At 41.8% G+C, this 21,307-nt stretch overlaps 1 protein-coding gene across 6 annotated transcripts in view; it reads right to left on the bottom strand.

Moving 5' to 3' along the window:
• Positions 1–21,307, bottom strand: part of LOC127422336 (protein KIAA0100-like) — a 33,865-nt gene that overhangs the window by 1,686 nt on the left and 10,872 nt on the right. For all 6 annotated transcript variants that reach the window (XM_051665783.1, XM_051665786.1, XM_051665785.1 and 3 more), the window contains exons 17-39: positions 20,253–21,291; positions 18,393–18,584; positions 18,106–18,308; positions 17,628–17,746; positions 16,123–16,346; positions 14,828–15,018; positions 14,511–14,610; positions 14,222–14,421; positions 13,780–14,080; positions 12,628–12,785; positions 12,333–12,539; positions 12,141–12,240; positions 11,808–11,990; positions 11,590–11,711; positions 11,344–11,499; positions 8,669–8,790; positions 8,395–8,575; positions 8,135–8,221; positions 7,349–7,459; positions 4,861–4,996; positions 4,394–4,515; positions 632–733; positions 411–545 (exon numbers count right to left, since the gene is read on the bottom strand). In XM_051665783.1, the coding sequence (XP_051521743.1) occupies positions 411–545; positions 632–733; positions 4,394–4,515; positions 4,861–4,996; positions 7,349–7,459; positions 8,135–8,221; positions 8,395–8,575; positions 8,669–8,790; positions 11,344–11,499; positions 11,590–11,711; positions 11,808–11,990; positions 12,141–12,240; positions 12,333–12,539; positions 12,628–12,785; positions 13,780–14,080; positions 14,222–14,421; positions 14,511–14,610; positions 14,828–15,018; positions 16,123–16,346; positions 17,628–17,746; positions 18,106–18,308; positions 18,393–18,584; positions 20,253–21,291 (4,491 nt within the window). The remainder of the gene's footprint in view (positions 1–410; positions 546–631; positions 734–4,393; positions 4,516–4,860; positions 4,997–7,348; positions 7,460–8,134; positions 8,222–8,394; positions 8,576–8,668; positions 8,791–11,343; positions 11,500–11,589; positions 11,712–11,807; positions 11,991–12,140; positions 12,241–12,332; positions 12,540–12,627; positions 12,786–13,779; positions 14,081–14,221; positions 14,422–14,510; positions 14,611–14,827; positions 15,019–16,122; positions 16,347–17,627; positions 17,747–18,105; positions 18,309–18,392; positions 18,585–20,252; positions 21,292–21,307) is intronic.

Consider the following 21,307-nt stretch of genomic DNA (forward strand, 5'->3'; position numbering starts at 1 on the left):
AAGAAAAGGAATACTTCTCTTGCTAAAATGGTTATGATTAGTGCTGTCAGTTGATTAAAATTTTTAATCGCATAAGTTTATTAACATTTTCCAAACAAAGCCTTCCACAATATAAAGATAGAAATGCACTAAAATACCACCAATTCAAGTAACTTGAAATGTTTCCTAAAGTCTTAGTGGGAGTTTGACTAATTGAAAGAACTAGTCCCCATAGGTTGCATTTTCATTGCAATGGGGATTAAATCTCTTAAACTCATCCTCCACAATATTAATCTGCCAGTAGACTGTGGCTATCCGCTTTCCTACAGCAATCGTGAAGCCGTGTTCATGATTCACACCCTATTCCCCACTTTTACAGTAAATTGACAGTGGAGAATTGACAGTTTGTAACTGAAGAGAGTGTTCATTACCTGTGCAACCAGAGCCTTCCGACTGTCTCTCTTCACGGCCATAGCAAAGTCCAGCCAGGTCCATGTGTTGTTATGATACTCCAAACAGGGCAGAACCAAGTTTAGATCCTTCCAGTCTACACTGCTCTTCTCTCCCTACAGATACACCACAAAAGAACATCAGCATTCAATCATATTTTTTCTTGTCATTTCACACTATTCTACAGGCAGTTTGGACCCACCTTATAGCTGACACAGAGGGGAACCTGAGGAATCTTGATGTAGATGAAAGAGTTGTTCATGGCTGCCCTCTCTTTCATCTTGTCAATGTCATCAACAGGATGCTGCATAGGGAAGAGAGCTGGAGGTTAGACAACTTATAACTTTTTGGTTTGACTTCCAGGTGATTAGGTTTTGTTCATTATAAGGCAAACAAAAATCCAATTTAAAATGTGCCAAATTCAAATCAGATCACCTCGGGCACATCAGGTCCAGTATCAATGGCAAAACATGTGAGAGCCAATGATTGACATCACTGGTGTCAAGCCTGGCGTGATGCGTCTAAGTGCGCTATATATTTGAATTGAATATGAGCCCTAGGGCTGTCACGATTATGAAATTTGACGATTAACTGTCAAAAAAATTACCGTGATTATGACAATTCATTGTCTGTTTTAGGGCTTTTACTATTAATTGTCATAATGTCATACTTCTTAAGGTGTATGTGTGACTTACACACCTTAAGTCATTTATTTATATTTGACTGAAAAAATAATAAAATAGGAATATATGATTTTCTTTAAAACTTATGAATGACATGAAAAACTTTCTTTTTGGTCAACTTTAGTCTTGGTCCATTTTACAGTTACACAGTTGTTTTTGGAATCCAGCCCACCTGAATAGCTATTATATTATATTTAATATAAAGTATACAATAGTAAAATACACTCACTGAGCACTTTCTTAGGACCACGTTGGTCATTATAAAGTTTCCGACGTGTTCTTCTGCTGTTGTAGCCCATCTGCCTCAAGGTTCGCTGTGTTGTGCAATATGAGATGCTATTCTGCTCACTACAATTGTACAGAGTGGTTATCTGAGTTACCGTAGCCTTTCTGTCGGCTCGAAACAGTCTGGACATTTTCCATTGACCTCTCTCCTCAACAAGGAGTTTCCATCAGCAGAACTGCCGCTCACATGATGTGTTTTGTTTTTGGCACGATTCTAATTAAATTCTAGAGACTGTTGTGTGTGAAAATCCCAGGAGATCAGCAGTTACAGAAATAGTAAAACCAGCCCGTCTGGCACCAACAATCATGCAACAGTCAAAATCACTGAGATTAAATTTTTTTCCCCATTCTGATGGTTGATGTGAACATTAACTGATGCTCCTGACCTGTATCTGCATGACTGTATGCATTGCACTGCTGCCACACGATTGGCTGATTAGACAATCGCATGAATAAGCAGGTGTACAGGTGTTCCTAATAAAGTGCTCAGTGAGTGTATATCTGTCCTTAATTCTCCACTTTCGCACACCATTTTAAGGCTCTCCTATTAAACCCACAAATCCTTATTTCGCATGAAGATAGACCTTTAAGATTCTGTGTTTCTTCATTCGATCATCTCTACAGAAATACTATAGAGTAAGAGTGGCTTTTCCTCTGTGTCACTATGTGTCATTAACACTGCGTGAACAGTGCATCTGGAAAGTATTCACAGCGCTTCACTTTTTCCACATTTTATGTTACAGCCTTATTCCAAAATGGATTAAATTCATTATTTTCCTCAAAATTCTACAAACAATACCCCATAATGACTACGTGAAAGAAAGATTTTTTTTAAATCTTTGCAAATGTATTAAAAATAAAAAACGTAAAAAAAAATCACATGTACATAAGTATTCACAGCCTTTGCCATGACACTCAAAATTGAGCTCAGGTGCATCCTGTTTCCACTGATCATCCTTGAGATGTTTCTACAACTTGATTGGAGTCCACCTGTGGTAAATTCAGTTGATTGGACATGATTTGGAAAGGCACATACCTGTCTATATAAGGTCCCACAGTTAACAGTGCATGTCAGAGCACAAACCAAGCCATGGAGTCCAAGGAATTGTCTGTAGACCTCCGAGACAGGATTGTATCGAGGCACAGATCTGGGGAAGGGTACAGAAACATTTCTGCAACATTGAAGGTCCCAATGAGCACAGTGGCCTCATCATCCATAAATGGAAGGAGTTTGGAACCACTAGGACTCTTCCTAGAGCTGGCCACCCGGCCAAACTGAGTGATCGGGGGAGAAGGGCCTTAGTCAGGGCGGTGACCAAGAACCCGATGGTCACTCTGACAGAGCTCCAGCATTTCTCTGTGGAGAGAGGAGAACCTTCCAGAAGAACAACCATCTCTGCAGCACGCCACCAATCAGGCCTGTATTGTAGAGTGGCCAGACGGAAGCCACTCCTCAGTAAAAGGCACATGACAGCCCGCCTGGAGTTTGCCAAAAGGCACCTGAAGGACTCTCAGACCATGAGAAACAAAGATTGAACTCTTTGGCCTGAATGGCAAGCGTCATGTCTGGAGGAAACCAGGCACCGCTCATCACCTGGCCAATACCATCCCTACAGTGAAGCATGGTGGTGGCAGCATCATGCTGTGGGGATGTTTTTCAGCGGCAGGAACTGGGAGACTAGTCAGGATCGAGGGAAAGATGAATGCAGCAATGTACAGAGACATCCTTGATGAAAACCTGCTCCAGAGCGCTCTGGACCTCAGACTGGGGTGAAGGTTCATCTTCCAACAGGACAACGACCCTAAGCACACAGCCAAGATAACAGAGGAGTGGCTCCGGGACAACTCTGTGAATGTCCTTGAGTGGCCCAGCCAGAGCCCAGACTTGAACCCGATTGAACATCTCTGGAGAGATCTGAAAATGGCTGTGCACTGATGCTCCCCATCCAACCTTGATGGAGCTTGAGAGGTCCTGCAAAGAAGAATGGGAGAAACTGCCCAAAAATAGGTGTGCCAAGCTTGTAGCATCATATTCAAAAAGACTTGAGGCTGTAATTGGTGCCAAAGGTGCTTCAAAAAAGTATTGAGCAAAGGCTGTGAATACTTATGTACATGTGATTTTTTTCGTCTTTTATTTTTAATAAATTTGCAAAGATTTCAAACAAACTTCTTTCACGTTGTCATTATGGGGTATTGTTTGTAGAATTTTGAGGAAAATAATGAATTTAATCCATTTTGGAATAAGGCTGTTAACATGACAAAATGTGGAAAAAGTGAAGCGCTGTGAATACTTTCCGGATGCACTGTATGGACCCCATTGGCCAAGAACATTTGGCATTACACGAATGTTAAATGAAAGTGAAACCAGAGTGCTTTGCTTTCATGATCAAAATCCTTGTTTAAATTTTCATGGGAGTGCATCACAGCACTTCAGAAGCGTGTTAATCTTCACACAATTTTCAGGAGCTGCTCTCAGTGTGATCCTCGGTGTGGCTCAGTGAAACGGTTGGAGTTCAATTGATCAAGACACACAAACGCGCAGTTCATGGCATTTATATATTTGCTTAAAATTCCCTTATTTGGACACTAAAATGCAATTGGAATTTGAAGGTGCACAATAATCGTGGTTATCTCAAATAACTGCGGTTGGATCAAATAACCGTGATTTAGACGATTATTTAATAATCGCCTAGTGAGCACAAATGAGATTTGAGGGCTGCGAGGGAGGGGAAGATTTTCACCAAATACCAGCTAGAATTTCAGTCTTTTCTGTGTCATATGGACCATTTTTTTTATTTTATTTTTTTATCTTGACAGCTTTTCATTAAATGGTAAATAGCAGCTTGGACATTCTGCTAATTATCTTCTTTTTTGTTCCATGAAAAAGAAAATCATATAGGTTTGAAACAACATGAGGGTGAGTAAAAGATGACTGAATTTTCACTTTCGGGGGAAATATTCCTTTAATTCTTGTTGGAATTCAAAGGAAAAAATACCTCAGGTGGTTTTCGAAATGATCTTCTGACCCCAGATGTTCGATTTAACCCTTGCGTGACCCCTTTACCAGCCCCAAGTCCTCCTACAGAGTCTTCAGAGAGCTGCCTGGGTTTCACGACACCTGTAATTCAAAGAGAAATCAAGCTTTAGACACTCTATACTTCAAACCAAAAGTCACCCTGAAGCATTACCACATATAACACCCTTCAATTACAATAGAGCAATGAGCTTTAAATAGACAGTGATGGCCATCAGTGTGACATAACATACAGGATATAGAATCTAATACCCTCACAGGAGCACAAGAGAGAGTGGAGGGGAAAGGGGAAAAAAAACAATATAAACTGATATTGATTGGCCTGGAGAGTGCTTCTGATGTCAGCACAGCGAGTGCCTAGAGTGATAAAAACAGGGACGTTAAAAAGCATAAAGATCAACTATTACATACTGATGACAAGGAACAAACCTGTAGTGACCAGTCTGAACTTGTCTTCCTCATCCCCAACTTCCTCTTCTTCCACATTTCTTCCAGGGAAGAAAAATCCCATCATCCTCTTGAAAAACTGGTACATTAGCTGAATGGTGAGTGGAACCACATTTACCTACAAATTAAAAATATGCTTTTCAAATAAGAGCACTGTGGTACATCCCAATAATTAACCTATTAAGGGTGTCGTTTTTGAGCCACAAACAGATTTGCAAAAATAATGATCATTTTCAAACAGGTTTCCCAAACTCATGCCATTGGTTGAGCCAATGTTGCTGTGTCATGCTGGAGCAATGTTTTGATAGCGCTACATAGCCACAGAGAAAATAAAGTTATTATTTAAAGGGGTCATGTCATGAGGAATCAAATTTTCCTTGATATTTTGACATAAGAGGTCTTTCTACTATAAAAACATACTGTAAATTTCAGAACTCAAAATGTAATCCCCAATAAAAGCAATTATTGAAACCAAGCTGCAAAAACGCCTCATTTTCTACTTCCGCAACTACCCTATGTCACTAAGGGTACATTCATTCATAACCACTGGAAGGATAGTGGTGAACCGCCAGCTTCGCAGAAGAAATGTTGTCGGAAAAAAACTTGAATGACCGTGATCGGAGATCAATAAAACACTTAGTGAAGTCAAATCTACAGTAGAACTCATGGCTACGTTTAATAGTGAAAGTAAGAGCATTTCCACACGCACAATACAACAATAACTTACAGGATTGGGACTAAACAGCTGTGTGGCCACAAGAAATACATTTGTTAGTGAGGCTAATCGGGGAAAAACAACTTACATTTGCAAGGGAGCATAAAGATTGGACTGTGGAGCAATGGAAAAAGGTAATGTGGTCCAATGAGTCAAGATTTACCCTATTCCAAAGCGATGTGCGTCAGGGTAAGAAGGGAAGCGCATGAAGCGATGCAACCATCATGCATAGTGCCCACTGTACAAGTCTCTGGAGGCAGTGTTATGATCTGGGGTTGCTTTGATTGGTCAGGTCTAGGCTCAGCAACGTTATGCGGTAATAAAATGAAGTCAGTTCACTACCTGAATGTGCTGAATGACCAGATTATCCCATCAATTAATTTTTTTGTTTCTTGACGGCATGGGCATATTTCAGGACGACAATGCCAAGATTCATCGGGCTCAAATTGTGAAAGAGTGGTTCAGGGAGCATGAGGAATAATTTTCACCCATGAATTGGCCACCACAGAGTCCTGACCTTAACACCATTGAAAGTCTTTGGGATATGCTGGAGAAGATTTTACGGAGTGGTTCGACTCTCCCGTCATCAATAAAAGATCTTGGCCAAAAATGAATGCAAGTCTAGATGGAAATTAATGTTGTGATGTTGCCTTAGGTTGTCGAAACAATGCCACGATGAATGCGCTCTGTAATCAAAGCTAAAGGTGGTCCAACGAAATATTAGAGTATGCTACTTTTTTTGGCCAGGCAGTGTATTTTGGTATTAAACATGCACATGACGTGGTGTCAAGTTACAACTCTGAAGAGAAGCTATTTTCTCATTCAGCTGGTGCCTCTTGCTGTTTTGAGCACAAATTTATCATGGACGCGTTCTTACCCCCATCTGCACTATTTTTAATTCTTGGTGTATGAAAACATGCGCTGGATGGATGTCTTTGACCATTTAGATGTGTTTATGGTGATGTGCATTTCAGTGCAGGATGATATTGGAAACTGGATGTGGATATGTCTTCAGCGTATTTCAGCGTGAACTGCTTGTGAATCAGTCATAATATGATTCAAGCTTTGCAAAGGAACTAATATTGAAGGATGGGGCAGTTAAAAACACTTGGACCCGATGTGTGTGAGTGTTAACAGTTGAGCTTGAGATGAACAGTTAAATATAATCAGATGCAATGTGTTGGATGTGCATTATGTGTAACCCCTGAAATTCAGTTTTATAATGTTGTGGAGCTTGTTCATTCTCTTCAGACTAAGTTACAAAAATGGTTGAATTTGTGAGGCTGCACACTGTTAGCCAATCAGAACAGTGGGCATTTACATTTAAGTTTTAAGCAGGCACTTATGCCAAAACCGAGCATTTCAGACAGAGGGCCAGTGTTTTAATGTTTTAATGCAAAAAAAGTTACTAACATTATCAGTGGACCTCAGAGAAGATAATAAAACTATTTTTAAAAAGGCATTCCATGACCCCTTTAAATTTCTTTCAAAGTTGTGTAATTATCAGTGATTTACAACAAGGTAGCATAAAAAAAGCAGAACCACCAAACTATCGGTGTCAGCAGATGTTCTAAGTCGGATATTGTATTGGCACACAACTTTTGTATGGGTGCATCCCTAATTATCAAGGAAAACAACCTACAAATAGCTTACTTATAGTTGTCTCTGCACATTAAAACTATGTCAAAGTCAAAAACAGTACCCATTTCACCTTTAACTTATAATGTTAAAATGAGATGATGTCATGATAGTGACCTCGAAATGCTCTTTGACAGAAATCCCTCCAACTGGGGGGCGGACCTTGCTGAAGATGCGGAGGGCAAGCTGGCGTCCCGATTGGCAGGGGCTCTGAGGTCGCAAAACCACCTACAACACGGAGCATTAGCACCAAGAACACAGTAAACACCATTAGACCCAAACTGGCAAGTAGTAATACAGCTGGGATTGACAGTATACTGTCGTTCTAAAATGAACAAGCTGAAAAAAAACAGCCTGCACTCGATAACAAAAAAGGAACAATAAAATAGAAGCATATCTTGGTGGTCAAACCCAACCAAAAATTATAGGAAAAATGTGAAAATATAAACAAAAAGACAGGCCGCTTAAAAGTGGAGGCAATGATCAACTAGCCTGCGATATTAATCTAGAAATGAGAATGTTGGTGAATTTTGTCTAGACAGGACAATGAATGTAAAAACTCTTTTAGCAGGCATGTGTGAATGAGGAAGGTGTCGACTAACAATTATATATGGTTTTACCCATTCCATACATACCCTTACATGCTGCACAAGAGAAATCAAGTAAAAAGTTTGAGATTTACAAATATCACCAAAAAATTTAAGACAACGAACCAGCCACCTATGCAGAATTTTGTACACACTGTATTTGCATACATGCAATTTCAAAAACTGTGGTGAGATATTTGCAGGAACTAGAGATTTATAACAGCTGATTTTCAATAACATACAAACTAATGTCACATGGCTGTGTTATTCTTGCGACTACGGCCTCTAAGTCAATCATTAAGCAGAGCTCCAGTACCTTGTAAACAGCATTGGGAAGCAGGTTATTCATGATGAACCAGCCCAATTCCAAGAGATGCTCTGCTGTGTCATCAGACTTATTCAACTGTGGAGGAAAATATCTTAAGAAATCTGTAGCCAATCAGAGTAGGCAACTACACTCAGTCTCATACACAGTCGCTAAGATTTTACTAACGATTAGCCAAGAACGTTCACCAAATTCTTGAGATGAACCAACCCATTGAACCCTCCGAAACATGTAAGTCCTTGCATGCTCACCTTGCTGTACATGAACCTCTGCAGTTCAAGCTCCGCTATACCCAACTGTCCATCTTCTTCAGTGAGACACCAGCGGGCCTGGGCAAAGTAGATTTCAGTACGGCGCACCACGCTAACATCTTCTGGAGGTTTCCGCAGCTCCAGTTTGTTTGCCCTCTGAAGCTGAAAGTCTTTAAAACACCTGAGAGAGGAAACGCTGGTTGAGCCAAGAAGGTGTGCCATGATACTGAACTTCAGACAAATGGCAAAAGACAAATGATTACTGGTGACCAACCGGATGAGGATGTTGAGCTCCTCGCTCTTCATTTGCATATCCGTCTTCTCTTGGTTGAGCTGATTCTGCAGGCGCAGGTTGATGTCAGACAGCTCGTCTCCTCTCAACTCTTCCGACTGGGTCTACAGGTCAAAGATCAACATGAAGAGAAAACCTCAAAGGTCACCTCAATGCTTTTTGAAGGACATGATCAACTAGGTGCTTGGCTTAGCAAAACTCCTATATGACAAAACTCCTGTCACAATGTACACTGGCAGACAAAATTTTGGAATAATGTACAGATTTAACTGTTTCGGATTTAAGGAAATTGGTACTCAACTGATCACAAAGTATAGTCAGAACATGTAAAAAAACAGCACCATCACTATTTGAAAAAAGTAATTTTTGATCAAATCTAGACAGGCCTCATTTCCAGCAGCCATCACTCCAACACCTTATCCTTGAGTAATCATGCTAAATTGCTAATTTGGTACTAGAAAATCACTTGCCATTATATCAAACACAGCTGAAAGCTGTTTTTTCCGTTAAATTAAGCTTAACATTGTCTTTGTGTTTGTTTTTGAGTTGCCACAGTTTGCAATAGACTGGCATGTCTTAAGGTCAATATTAGGACAAAAATGGCAAAAAAGAAACAGCTTTCTCTAGAAACTCATCAGTCAATCATTGTTTTGAGGAATGAAGGCTATACAATGCTTGAAACAACAAGCTGAAGACTTCATACAAAGGTTTACACTACAGTCTACAAAGACAAAGGACAACTGGCTCTAACAAGGACAGAAAGAGATGTGGAAGGCCAGATGTACAACTAAACAAGAGGATAAGTACATCAGAGTCTCTAGTTTGAGAAATAGACGCCTCACATGTCCTCAGCTGACAGCTTCAGTCAATTCTACCCGCTCAACACCAGTTTCATATACAACAGTAAAGAGAAGACTCAGGGGTGCAGGCCTTATGGGAAGAATTGCAAAGAAAAAGCCACTTTTGAAACAGAAATCAAAAAGAAAATGTTAGAGTGGGCAAAGAAACACAGACATTGGACAACAGATAATTGGGATAGAGTGTTATGGATCTTAACCTCATTGAGCTTTTGTGGGATCAGCTAGACTGTAAGGTGTGTGTGAAGTGCCCGACAAGACAGCCACATCTATGGCAAGTGCTACAGGAAGTGTGGGGTGAAATATCACCTGAGTATCTGGACAAACTGACAGCTAGAATGCCAAGGATCTGCAAAGCTGTCATTGCTGCACGTGGAGGATTTTTTTATGAGAACTCTTTGAAGTAGTTTAAGTTTTTTTTTTTTCAAATTGTAATAGTAATTTTTCACGTTATTTATGTCGTAATTATACATTGTGATCAGTTGAATGCCACTTTGGTGACTAAAAGTACCAATTTCTTTCTATAAGAGCAAAATATGTACATTATTCCAAACGTTTGGCCGCCGTTTTTAACGGACTCAGCTAGTTGTAAAGCATTGATTAGTTAAAATAAATCGTGGGTGTGGTTTGGATGTAACTAGAGCTGTCAAAATTAACATGTTTACCATTAATACAGCATAAACCAGCATAAACGCTGGTGGAAAGGGTGGAAACTTTGAGATGTGTCTGCCCAAAGTCATTACACTGACACACACACCAGAAACACACACAAAACAGTTATTCCGTTTCAGTGATAAAATGATGGAGAAAGGATCTCTTAATGCTATTTGTTGTACAAAACAAGCCCAGATGGGACTTGTGATAGAAATAAAGTATTTTCCAGCCTTCATAAGGTGCATTTTAATGACCACAGAAGCACGTCAAGTCTCAACTATCACCAGATTGCAGAATGAGACGTTTTTATCTGCAAGCTCTTTTCATGTGGAGTTCAAAGCGGCACTTGTCACTGATGTTGATGTGGATCATGAACGCAGCTTCATGATTGCTGTAGCCACAGTCTGCCAGCAGATTAATATTGTGGAGGATGAGAGTTTAAGATATTTAATGCCCGTTGCAATGAATATGCAATGTATGTGGGGACTAGTTCAGTTAGTCAAACTCCCACTTAGACTTTGGGAAATGTATAATGTTACTTGAATTGGTGCTTTTTAGTGCATTTCTATCTTTATACAGTGGAAGGCTTTGTTTGGAAAATGTTAATAAAGCATTATATTGTAACATATTGTTTTGTTTTCTTTCCCAAGAAGGAAATAAATGCATTTTGACAGGAAAATAATATTTGGAGTCAAATTTCAGCACTTTCAAAATCTGCAATTAATCGAGATTAAACGTTTTAATTGACTGACAGCACTAGATGTAACATTACTTAAAATTGTGCATGCCTGCTGAGGAGATTGTAGTTAGCTAGGTTACTATCTTAATGTTAAAAACAGATAACTTTTAAGCCTGTCTTTCCGAAGTTGTTCATAAGTACACTTTTTTGTATGTTACTCAACATGAACTTGTGTTGCGTAGTATAAATGCAGGCTTCATTCGCCTAGGGTGCTTTCAGGATAAATTGTTTTTGGCTTTTTTCCATTGTAAAAATTACGACAGGGTTTTTCAAAAATCCCTAAACATTGGACAGAGCTATAGTAACAAAGAAAGCACCACTAATTATAGAGTAAAAAAAAAAAAAAAAAAAGAGCACTTGAGCCCTGACTCAGCATTGAACGCTTGTAAATTTATATATGCACTCACCCTTGTATTGGAGTAGATCTGTTTCTCTAAGCAGCGGATCTGAGCCAAATGTTGACGTACTGCCTCCTGCAGGTGCAAGATGCTGCTCCGCTGCTCTTCTGGATTACTGGATATCTCCAACTGGAAACGCACACGCTGTTTCCTCTCACTGTGCTCCTACAGAGAAAGATCGATCTGACATAAGCTAACACAGGCACATTCCTTTATCTCTAGAACACTTTCCAGACCAGGAGAGATGGTCCGAACCTTGCGTCTGGGCTCCACATGGAGTAGTAGGTTATTTACTATGTCCAAGATCATGGAGTACTGCACTGGATTGGTGGAAATCTCCAGATCATTGTGGATGAGGGTGAAGGTGTCGACTGCACCTGATATCGAAGGAACAAAACAAGAGTAAAGCTTTGAGAAACTTCCAGCATCATAAGTCAGGAAAAAAATTTTCTGAGAACATTGGGGTTGCATACCAGCCTGTTTCTTCAGCAAGTCTTCTTTCTCATGCTGGTCACGTATCTCTGGAGGTTTGATGGAGGTGGCAAGTTCAGGGTCGATATCGTGGCTGTAACCGATGTAGTACATACGACAGCTACAGCGAGAGATTATACGCTGGACCTGCTGGGTCTCTTGTACCTGGGACGGCTGGTTCCAGTCTAAATCAGAGCAAGTGGAAATGTGAATGGTGCATGCCCATGCAAATCTTGCCACCACAATGCACCATGAGGGTGTTCTGGAGGTTTGCTAGGGTGTTGCTAGTCCAAATCAAAAGAACTTCGGAGTGACAGTTAGAATTAGTGACACACCTGTGGTAGTGCTGACCATGCCTCCAACAGCCTGGCCACTCTCCATCAGCTCTTGTACTGAGTCCAGGTTCCTCTGCCTGTGCTCCTCAATGTTCTTCACCTGTATGTCCACAAAGTGGGATTCGATTTTGTTACAGCTGTGTATAATCAGTTATAAATTGTATTAGGTGCGATTTTGACTTTTAAACCCACCTCCAGCCATAGCTGCCAGTCCTCCTGTTCTGAGGGGTTTTGCTCCATTGTAGCAAAGTACTGCATACCATCCAGCAGGCATGTCCATGTGGTCTTCTGCTTGAGTGTGTCATTGTACCAAGCAGGATGGTGCTCACACTGCAGTAGTTGAGCCTTGGCAGCAGATACCAGCACGCAGCCTGCAGTTTCCGTGCCTCGCAGCATCATCTGAACACCACGCACATTGGAAGATGTTTAGGCCCAATAAGACAGTTTCTTGCATAAAGGGTTACTGCTCTCAAAGCTGAATTAGTACCTGACAATTGACAAGCTCTATGAACCAGTTACGGTTGTACACGTCATCGGTCTGGCATGCGGCAATTCCACAGAGATGGTCGCTCACTCCTGCATCCTCTTCTGAGAACACTACAAACTTATCAGTCTCCTCGATCAGCTTCTGCAGCATGGACGTTCCTACAAATTACAACAAAAACAGATCAAATGGAGAGAAGAGTGCCTAGGTATAAAACGGAACACACGCCAGTTCCAATCTGCTTAACTGAATGCAATTTCTGGGAGTCAGGGTGCACAGGTTTTTATCAGTCTGAATACTTCAGAGGAAGAACTAGTTGCTAAAGTTTGTGAGGTTCATATTCAACTAAGTTTTGTTTGAAGCAGTTAGTAACAAGATATTCTTTTTTTTATTTTATTTTTTTGGATTTTTCCTCTTTTTCACCCAATTTGGAATGTCCAATTCTCAGTGCGCTTTTTAAGTCCTCGTGGTCACGTAGTGATTCGCCTCAATCTGGGTGGTGGAGGATGAATCCCAGTTGCCTCCGCGTCTGAGACCATCAACCCGCGCATCTTATCAAGTGGCTTGTTGAGTGCGTTGCCATGGAGACATAGCGCATGTAGAGGCTTCACGCCATCCACCACGGCATCCGCGTTCAATTCACCACGCGCCCCACCGAGAACGAACCACATAATAGCGACCACGAGGAGGTTACCCCATGTGACTCTACCCTCCCTAGCAACCGGGCCAATTTGGTTGCTTAGGAGACCTGGCTGGAGTCACTCAGCACGCCCTGGGATTCGAACTAGCGAACTCCAGGGGTGGTAGCCAGCGTCTTTTACCACTTAGCTACCCAGGCCCCAGTACCAAGATATTCTTATGCAAAAATACAGTATGCTCCACTTAGTTTTCAGACATACATCCAAGAATTTAACATTACTTAATATTTTGGGATGGACTTTATTCTGAATGTCTTAACACATTTTTACCTTTATTTGAATGAGCTACCACTTTGTTGAATGCTAGTCTATTATTGTGGTATCATCTATTTCAGATTTCCCTGCCCCAAAACATCACAATAAAAACCAAAACCCTATCATGTTATAGTGGATGATTCTTGGCCATAATGACCTGCAACATGGACCAGACTCTGTGCCAAAAGTTCAGAGATACTACCTTCATTCTGACTCTTCTCTTGGCGGGTGGTGGTGGTGGGAATGACTGGTGTCACCGGAGCCATGTTTGAGGAGTAACTGGACATGGAGCGCTTCAGCTTTTTCATCTGCACCTGGGGGTCAATCCGCAGACCCTTCAAAGCCTCTGTGGAAAGGTTCCTCTTCAGCACGGCTGCTTTCTTATATCCGTCATATAGCCCAAAGGCAATGTTCCTGTTAGTGGTGGTCCAAGAAGCCCGTAGGTCTACTAAACACAGCTTGTGTGTGTATGAAGCATTGCTCTCGTCTTTTGAGTTTACCTCCTGAGAGAAATGAAGTAGTGATACAGTTGCTTTGTAAATTAATAAAGGCCTATTCACACTATTAGCTATTTTTCATTGTTATTTTTATTTTCAGCATTATTTATTATCACCTGCAGTTATATTATTGTCTAAGTGTCATACCTCCTCTATGCGGTTGCTCTGTCTCTGGTAGCTAAGTGATGACAGGCTGAGCAGGTGGGTCTTCTTCACCTGAGCGTTGATCTGGTGGTCAGCTGTCTCGTCCCATGTGGAGGCCATGAGGTGTACAGTTACCAGAGAGAGCTCACTCACCATCTGAGTGACGTTCCACTCAGAGATCAGTCGCCTCATCACAGTACCTGCTGTTAAACAAACAAGCAAGCATTTCAGTACAACATTTAGGAAGTGTGTAAGAGGAGAGAGTGACTGAAGGCTGTTTTCTCTTTCTTACCCTGTGGTATGAGTCTCTGTGCTCCTCTGGTGAAGACATGACCTTTACTACACTCTACCTGAATGCCCCTCTGCTGAGCAAAGGAAGCCCAGTAATGGACCTAAAAACATAAACCGCAAAGTTAAGAATTTATCTGGCATATATATTATTGAATTTAATTATTACCATTCATTTATCATAACAACAGTTATGAGACGCCAATATGAAAATATTACTCTATATATTAAAGGTCCAGTCAGAACACACTGTGTATGACCCTGTTCGTACAGTATGTTTGAAGTAGGCATAAAATAACATAAGCACAAAAAATTTCCCACCTGCAGCTGTGGGAATGAAGCTGTGTAAGACATCTGTTTGTAGTGCTGGCCGAGCTTCCTGCGAATAGGCCTGAGGCTGTAGAAGAGCTTTCCTCTGCAGATGGGCCTGGACACATTGGTCCAGGTGGCCCAGAAGTTCTGCATCCAGCGCAGTGTGCTGCTGTAGAGGAGGATTCTGGGCTGACAGGGGTCTGAGAGAAAACACAGCACATGAGTTCTGCGTTTGATACAGTCTGCCATGACATACTCCTCTCTCGGCTCTCTTCTATTGGAATCACTGACCCAGCTCTCTCTTTGTTTGAGTCCTATCTCACCAAGCGGCAATGTTTTATTTCTATTCAGAAGTTTAAATCTCACACCGTCCCTGTTATGGTGTGGTGTCCCGCAGGGCTCTGCCAGCATAAATTATATCAAAATCTGGTTATACTCCAATTCAAAATGGACATAACTGAGGTTATGTTTTTTTCACCCACCAGCTCTTGTAAAAAAAGTCTGACATGTGCATTGCCATGGATGGGGTTCTTTTCAAACCCTCTCAAATCATTCATTATCTGGGTGTCATTCTTAACCCATCTCCAACATTTCAAGCTCACATTAGTTCCCTTGTTAAGGCTGCATCTTTTCATGTCTCTGCCCACTGTTAAGCCAGAAAGACACTGAAGCCCTGGTCCATGCATTTAATAATCTCGTCTTGATTATTGCAATTCTCTCATGATTGGCTTATACCCAGTAAAACCACAGCCAGATTTAATATGTTCAAATCTTCAGCAAGATTAGTCACCCACACCAAACGATCTGCCCACATTACTCCCATGCTCTGTGATTTACATTGGTTGCCTGTCTCTTCTCACATCCATTACAAGATCCTTCTACTAACCTTGAAACCTCACTATCTCTCTGAGCTACAGCAGCCTTACATACATGTGCATTCTCAACTTCTTGCTGTCCCTAGATTCTGTCTTTCCTCTGTTTTTACAAGTCATGGCACCAACACTCTGTGTTGCATTTCCTCCATTTCTGCTTTCAAATCCCAATTAAAAACTCATCTATTTTCCCAGTAATTTTCCCCCACTTTTGTTTTGTTTTATTTGAGATTAGCTCTATATGGCTGTTTTCCAAGTTGTCACTCTGTTATGTTTCATTTTGTTGTTTTGTTTTCATTCTATTGCAAAGCAACCTTGAGCTTTGGGAAAAGCGCTTAATAAATAAAACGTATTATTATTATTATTATTATGAGCTCAAAAATAGATCCTTATTACTTTTAATGAGAGGCAAGGAAAGGGTTTGACTCTAACCTTTGCCACACTGCTGGACAAGGTCCATGGTGATGGAGAGGTTAAGGTTTTCAGAGCGGAAGGCCCTGTAGGAGTCATGCGGCTGTCCTGAGGTGACTTCTGCAACATTTTCCACAGCACAAAGCATTACAGCATGGTGGTCATGTGGATTGCCGTGACATAGCCACTGGAGGTCCAGTGTCATACACAGGTTTGGAAGATGCAGGAAACAGATATCATCATACCTGTAATAACAGACAGAGTAGACAAATTATTACAAATTTAAAGGGATAGTTCACCAAAATAGTGAACCATAGTCCTCGTCATTCCAAACCTGTATGACTTTCTTTCTTTCTTGGAACACGTCAGACATTTTTTGAAGAATGTTTACTACTTAACAACCTCCATTTGTGTTCCACGAAACAAAGATAGGGGTTTGGAAAAACAGGAGGGTTAAAGGAATAGTTCACCCAAAAATGAACACTTGCTGATAATTTACTCATCCTCAGGCCATCCAAGATGTATCGGAGTTTCTTTCTTCATCAAAACAGAATTTAAGACTTTTAGGATTTCATTTCAGGCCTCCTCCTTTAAACAATGCAAGTGAATGTACTCCATTTTTTGACGGTCCAAAATGCATATTTAGGGTGCATCAAAATAATCCACACAACTCCAGTCGACAAATAAAGCTCTTCTGAACCCAAACGATTGATTATTTTTAGAAACAAAACAATACTCATATACTTTTTAACTACAAATTTTCACTTCCGTACATCTCTGTGATGCACACTCATGAGAGGGATGACATAAGCTCGTTGGTAAGGTCACACATCACGTGGAGGAGGAGTCAGGAAGCGTGTCAGAGAAGGATCGCTGTACAAAGGTTTAATTGTCTTTGCTGTAGTTTTGTATTTGTATAAGTGTGTTGTTCAAAATGGTCGTTTGGTGTGTGTCTCCTGGATGCTTCAACCTTCAGAAACCCCAAAGGAAATGCATGCCAGGAAAAATATTAACTTTTCATCGATTGCCTATACATGATCATGAGTGCTTGAAGCTCTGGCTTATCACGCTGAACCTGGATATCAGTACACCCCTACATTCTCTCAAATATTGGAGGGTGTGCAGTGAACATTTTACCCCTGAGGATTTCAGACCATCGAAAGAAACAAAGGGTCAATATCTGAATTCATCAGCTGTGCCCGTGCTGTTTTTCCAGCGAACTCGTACAGCGAAAGTATGTGTGAAAACTCTTGTCACTGTCACGCCTCCCTCGGGCTCTGCACCTCCCTCAGCGCTCTGATCCTCATCACCCGATTTCTAATTCACCACACCTGCACTCAATTCACTTGCTCATCACTGCCTGCATAAATAACTCACCTTCACGCCATTTCACTGTCAAGTCTCACACAAAGTGATCCTTCAAAGAATAACTGAATGTTCATTTTGGGGAACTATACCTTGAAAGATGATGCCACATTGTTATGCAACAGCAAGAATATGAAAAAACAATATTAATATTGCCATACTTTGAGGCTGTCCTGACATTGACATCCAGGTCACCCCTGAAGACAAACTGCCCAAGGTTCCAGTCAAAGTTAAGCTTGTTCCACTCCCAGTGCAGGTTCTCTGTAGTGTTATAAGGGTCCTACAAAGAAGAAATAATTATAGCCAACATTATGAACTGTACAAAAGTAATTGTAAAATGAACAAAGAAAGCACTGATATCAGGCATAGAAGATTCAAAATAAACCTTAAACTTCACCACAAATGAGCAGTGTCACAACAAAATGAGATTGCATTATAAACTCCCATTATAAATCAAGAACCTGGAAGCACCCAATGTCACTATCCTTGCAATCTAGTGTTGTCATGTCGCAATGTAGCATTTTCTTCCAATGAAGAGAGTTAGATATAAACTAAGAGTTCTTAAATGTCTCTGAAGCTGAAAAGGAATCCAAACCTCCTGGCAACCGTTGCCAATATGGAGTATGTGCAAATAAGTACCTCAGTAGCAAGCTGGTGCAGGTTGGCCTGTTCTATGTGCATTACCCAATGGCCATGCACAAGCAGTCTGCTTTTATCCCACCAGGTCAGGAGGGGGGAAGGGTCAGCGGTGGGCTTTGTCAGTAAATCAACAGCCTGGCCAATTAGAGTCCAAGCAGGATCCCAGCAAGGCCCCCATACAATAGTGTAGAGGGAAATGTGTGCTGTACAAACAATTTGATTGTTTAAGTCATATTGTTGCTCTATCTTAGGCTACATTACAATCTCAAGAGTGCACTGAGACTCACAATGGACATCGTAGTAGAACTTCAGAGGTGGCATATTCCTGTAGACGGTCACATCACCCCACGGCTGGCCAAGCTGGACGATCTGTTTGCGCTTGGCCCTCAGCTGCCCGTCCTGCTCGGTACCCATCAGTCGCCCTGACAGCACCCACTCTCTGATCTCAAACAGGTACCGAGGGTAGTCCCGTATTCGCACTGAACCACAAGGGAAAACAAGTTAAAGGCTCTGTTCCGAAACCTAGTGAGCTGCATTGCTGTCTACTGTAGGTTGAAAGCAGCATGCTAGCCATCATGGAACCTCATGAGTGCCTGACTCAGAATGCTCTATATAGCACTCCTTACACGAAGTGGGGTGGAGATTTGACTCAATATTGATTCCAATTGAGTATGATGTTAGCATGTTGCTAAGTTAACATAACAACGTGACACTCTATAAGCAAACAAATACATAGTGTGCACAAATATTGGGTAAAATTCAGCACTGAACTGTCAGCACTGAAAAAAACCCTCTGCAAGAAATTTCATCTCTTTAATGGTTTAGGTTTAGTCTTTTTATGCGCTGTTGTTACTGCAAAGTGCTGCATCAACAATACATTTCAAGACGATCACTGTTGGACATGAAATCCTCTGCTATGAGTAATATACCCGTATTTGTGAAATGCTGTGGTGAGATTTAACTATTTTGATGATTCTGTTTGAATAAATCACTACTTAAATCATTTCAGTCAAAAAGGTTTAAACTGCTTGATGTTGTGAACTAGATGTGTACCCACAATATTATCTTGCGGTCTGGGTTTTTTTGTGTGATTTTCTTCCCTTTTGGAATGCCCAATTCCCAATGCGCTTTTAAGTCCTTGTGGTCGTGTAGTGATTCGCCTCGGTCCGGGTGGCGGAGGACGAATCTCAGTTGCCGCCGCGTCTGAGACCGTCAACCCGCGCATCTTATCACGTGGCTTGTTGAGCGCATTGCCACGAAGACATAGCGCGTGTGGAGGCTTCACGCCATCCACCGCGGCAACCATGCCCAATTCACCATGCGCCCCACCGAGAACGAACCACATTATAGCAACCACGATGATGTTACCCCATGTGACTCTACCCTCCCTAGCAACTGGGCCAATTTGGTTGCTTAGGAGACCTGGCTTGAGTCACTCAGCACGCCCTGGGATTCGAACTAGCGAACTCCAGGGGTGGTAGCCAGCGTCTTTTAACACTGAGCTACCCAGGCCCCCACAGTTCTGTGGTTTTGAATGCACAGTGAGGAACGCCTTGAAACACTCCAGTTACATTTAAACATGTCATTCTGCTTTCAGGATGTGCATATGTGGTTTTGCGCCCCTCTGTATTGGAGCCTTTCATATTTCTTACGTTGATAAGATGTTATGGTTATTTAGCCTATTTATTTATTAAATATCCTTTAGCCACCATGTTGAAGTGCAGCACTTAAGAGTCCGTATATCCCTCAAAAAGGCATCTGATCAGGGTCACGTGAATATTATTGAGCCTTATTATACATTATTATCCTTAACACCAACTAGTCGTTCAAACAACTGACCGACTAGTCGTATATGAAAATTGGCAGTTTTGCACATCTCTAGACACCTTAAACTAAGCACTGCCCACACAGAGGTCAGTGCCAAACCAAACAATTTCCTATTGGTCAATGCTGCAAATTCAAAGTTCACCAAACATGAACCCCTGATCATACAGATTGAGATGACTGTATTTCTCCCGTGCATTTCGTCATGCAACAGTAAATGTGACTAAGCCTTTAGGTTTTGGAATAGAGGTATAGTGTGAGTGATTACTGATTGTAGGTATTCACTAACTAACAAAACAAACACTGTTCATTGGATTACTTACCCAGAAATGCATTGAGTTTGAATTTAAAAGCACGGCACCACTGCACCACCAGCTGTAGGCCGTCTCGTGGAAAGGGGCTAATGCCATCGATATCCCTCAGCTGGTCTCGGATCTGTTTGGGCCCGTGCAGCGACTGATCCGCCAGCGCCACCAGCTCCAGCTCCGATACAGTCCAGGTAAGCAGGGACTTCCGCATGGGTGTGTTGGCGTAGAGACGCTTGGAGCGCTGAATGTAGATCTCGATGTGCTTGCGCTCAAGGGAGGTGTACAGCTCTTCGATCTTGCGTGCCGGCAACAGCTCGCCGTGCTGCTTACGTAGGTCGGCCACTTTCCTGTCTAGCAGCTGCAGGCGTTTGGCGCTCTCCTTGCTCTCGTCCTTCATTAGCTCGTAATTGTCACGCAGTTTGATCTCAAAGACGTCGTCCAGGAACATAAAGGAGAATTGGTTAATATGGATCAGCAGGTCTGGGGGCAGGCATTGGGGCTCGGTCGGGTGGGCAGCATCTCTGTGGAGGGTCTTCAGCCATTTCTGCACACTGATGGCCTTGTCGAAGGTGTCAGAGAAGTTGTACTGGTATGGAAACTCAATGGCGAGGCTGGGGGCAGTAAAGAGCCAGGTGCGATTGCGAGATGTTTGGAGGAAAGTGAATTGACTTCGGTGCTGCTGCATCTCTTCAAGGTGATCGACCATATGTACCTCTGCCCCAGAGAAGGTGAAGATGTCATTGCCATCAAAGTTGAACACCAGGTGAGGAGCCTTCATTAGCACCACTCCAGGATGCTTGGAGAGGGACAGTGCATTTGTGCTGAAGACGATGAAGTTCTTCTCAGCCACATGAGCGGTAAGTCGCGTACTTGCCAGGTCTACACATGCAATCAGGCCAGTGGAAGAAACTGGAGACCCTTTTCCATCCTTCTGTCTTAGCCTCAGAGATGCAGACAGTATGTTCCAATAGCTTTGGCTCTCAGTGACGTGCTGATACAAAAACATGTGATCCGATGGGGTCCACTGCATTGTTAAAGCGTTTTCACTTCGTACCTGTTCAAACAAAGAA

This window comes from Myxocyprinus asiaticus, chromosome 31, assembly GCF_019703515.2.
Source record: "Myxocyprinus asiaticus isolate MX2 ecotype Aquarium Trade chromosome 31, UBuf_Myxa_2, whole genome shotgun sequence".
NCBI classification, from domain to species: Eukaryota; Metazoa; Chordata; class Actinopteri; order Cypriniformes; family Catostomidae; genus Myxocyprinus; species Myxocyprinus asiaticus.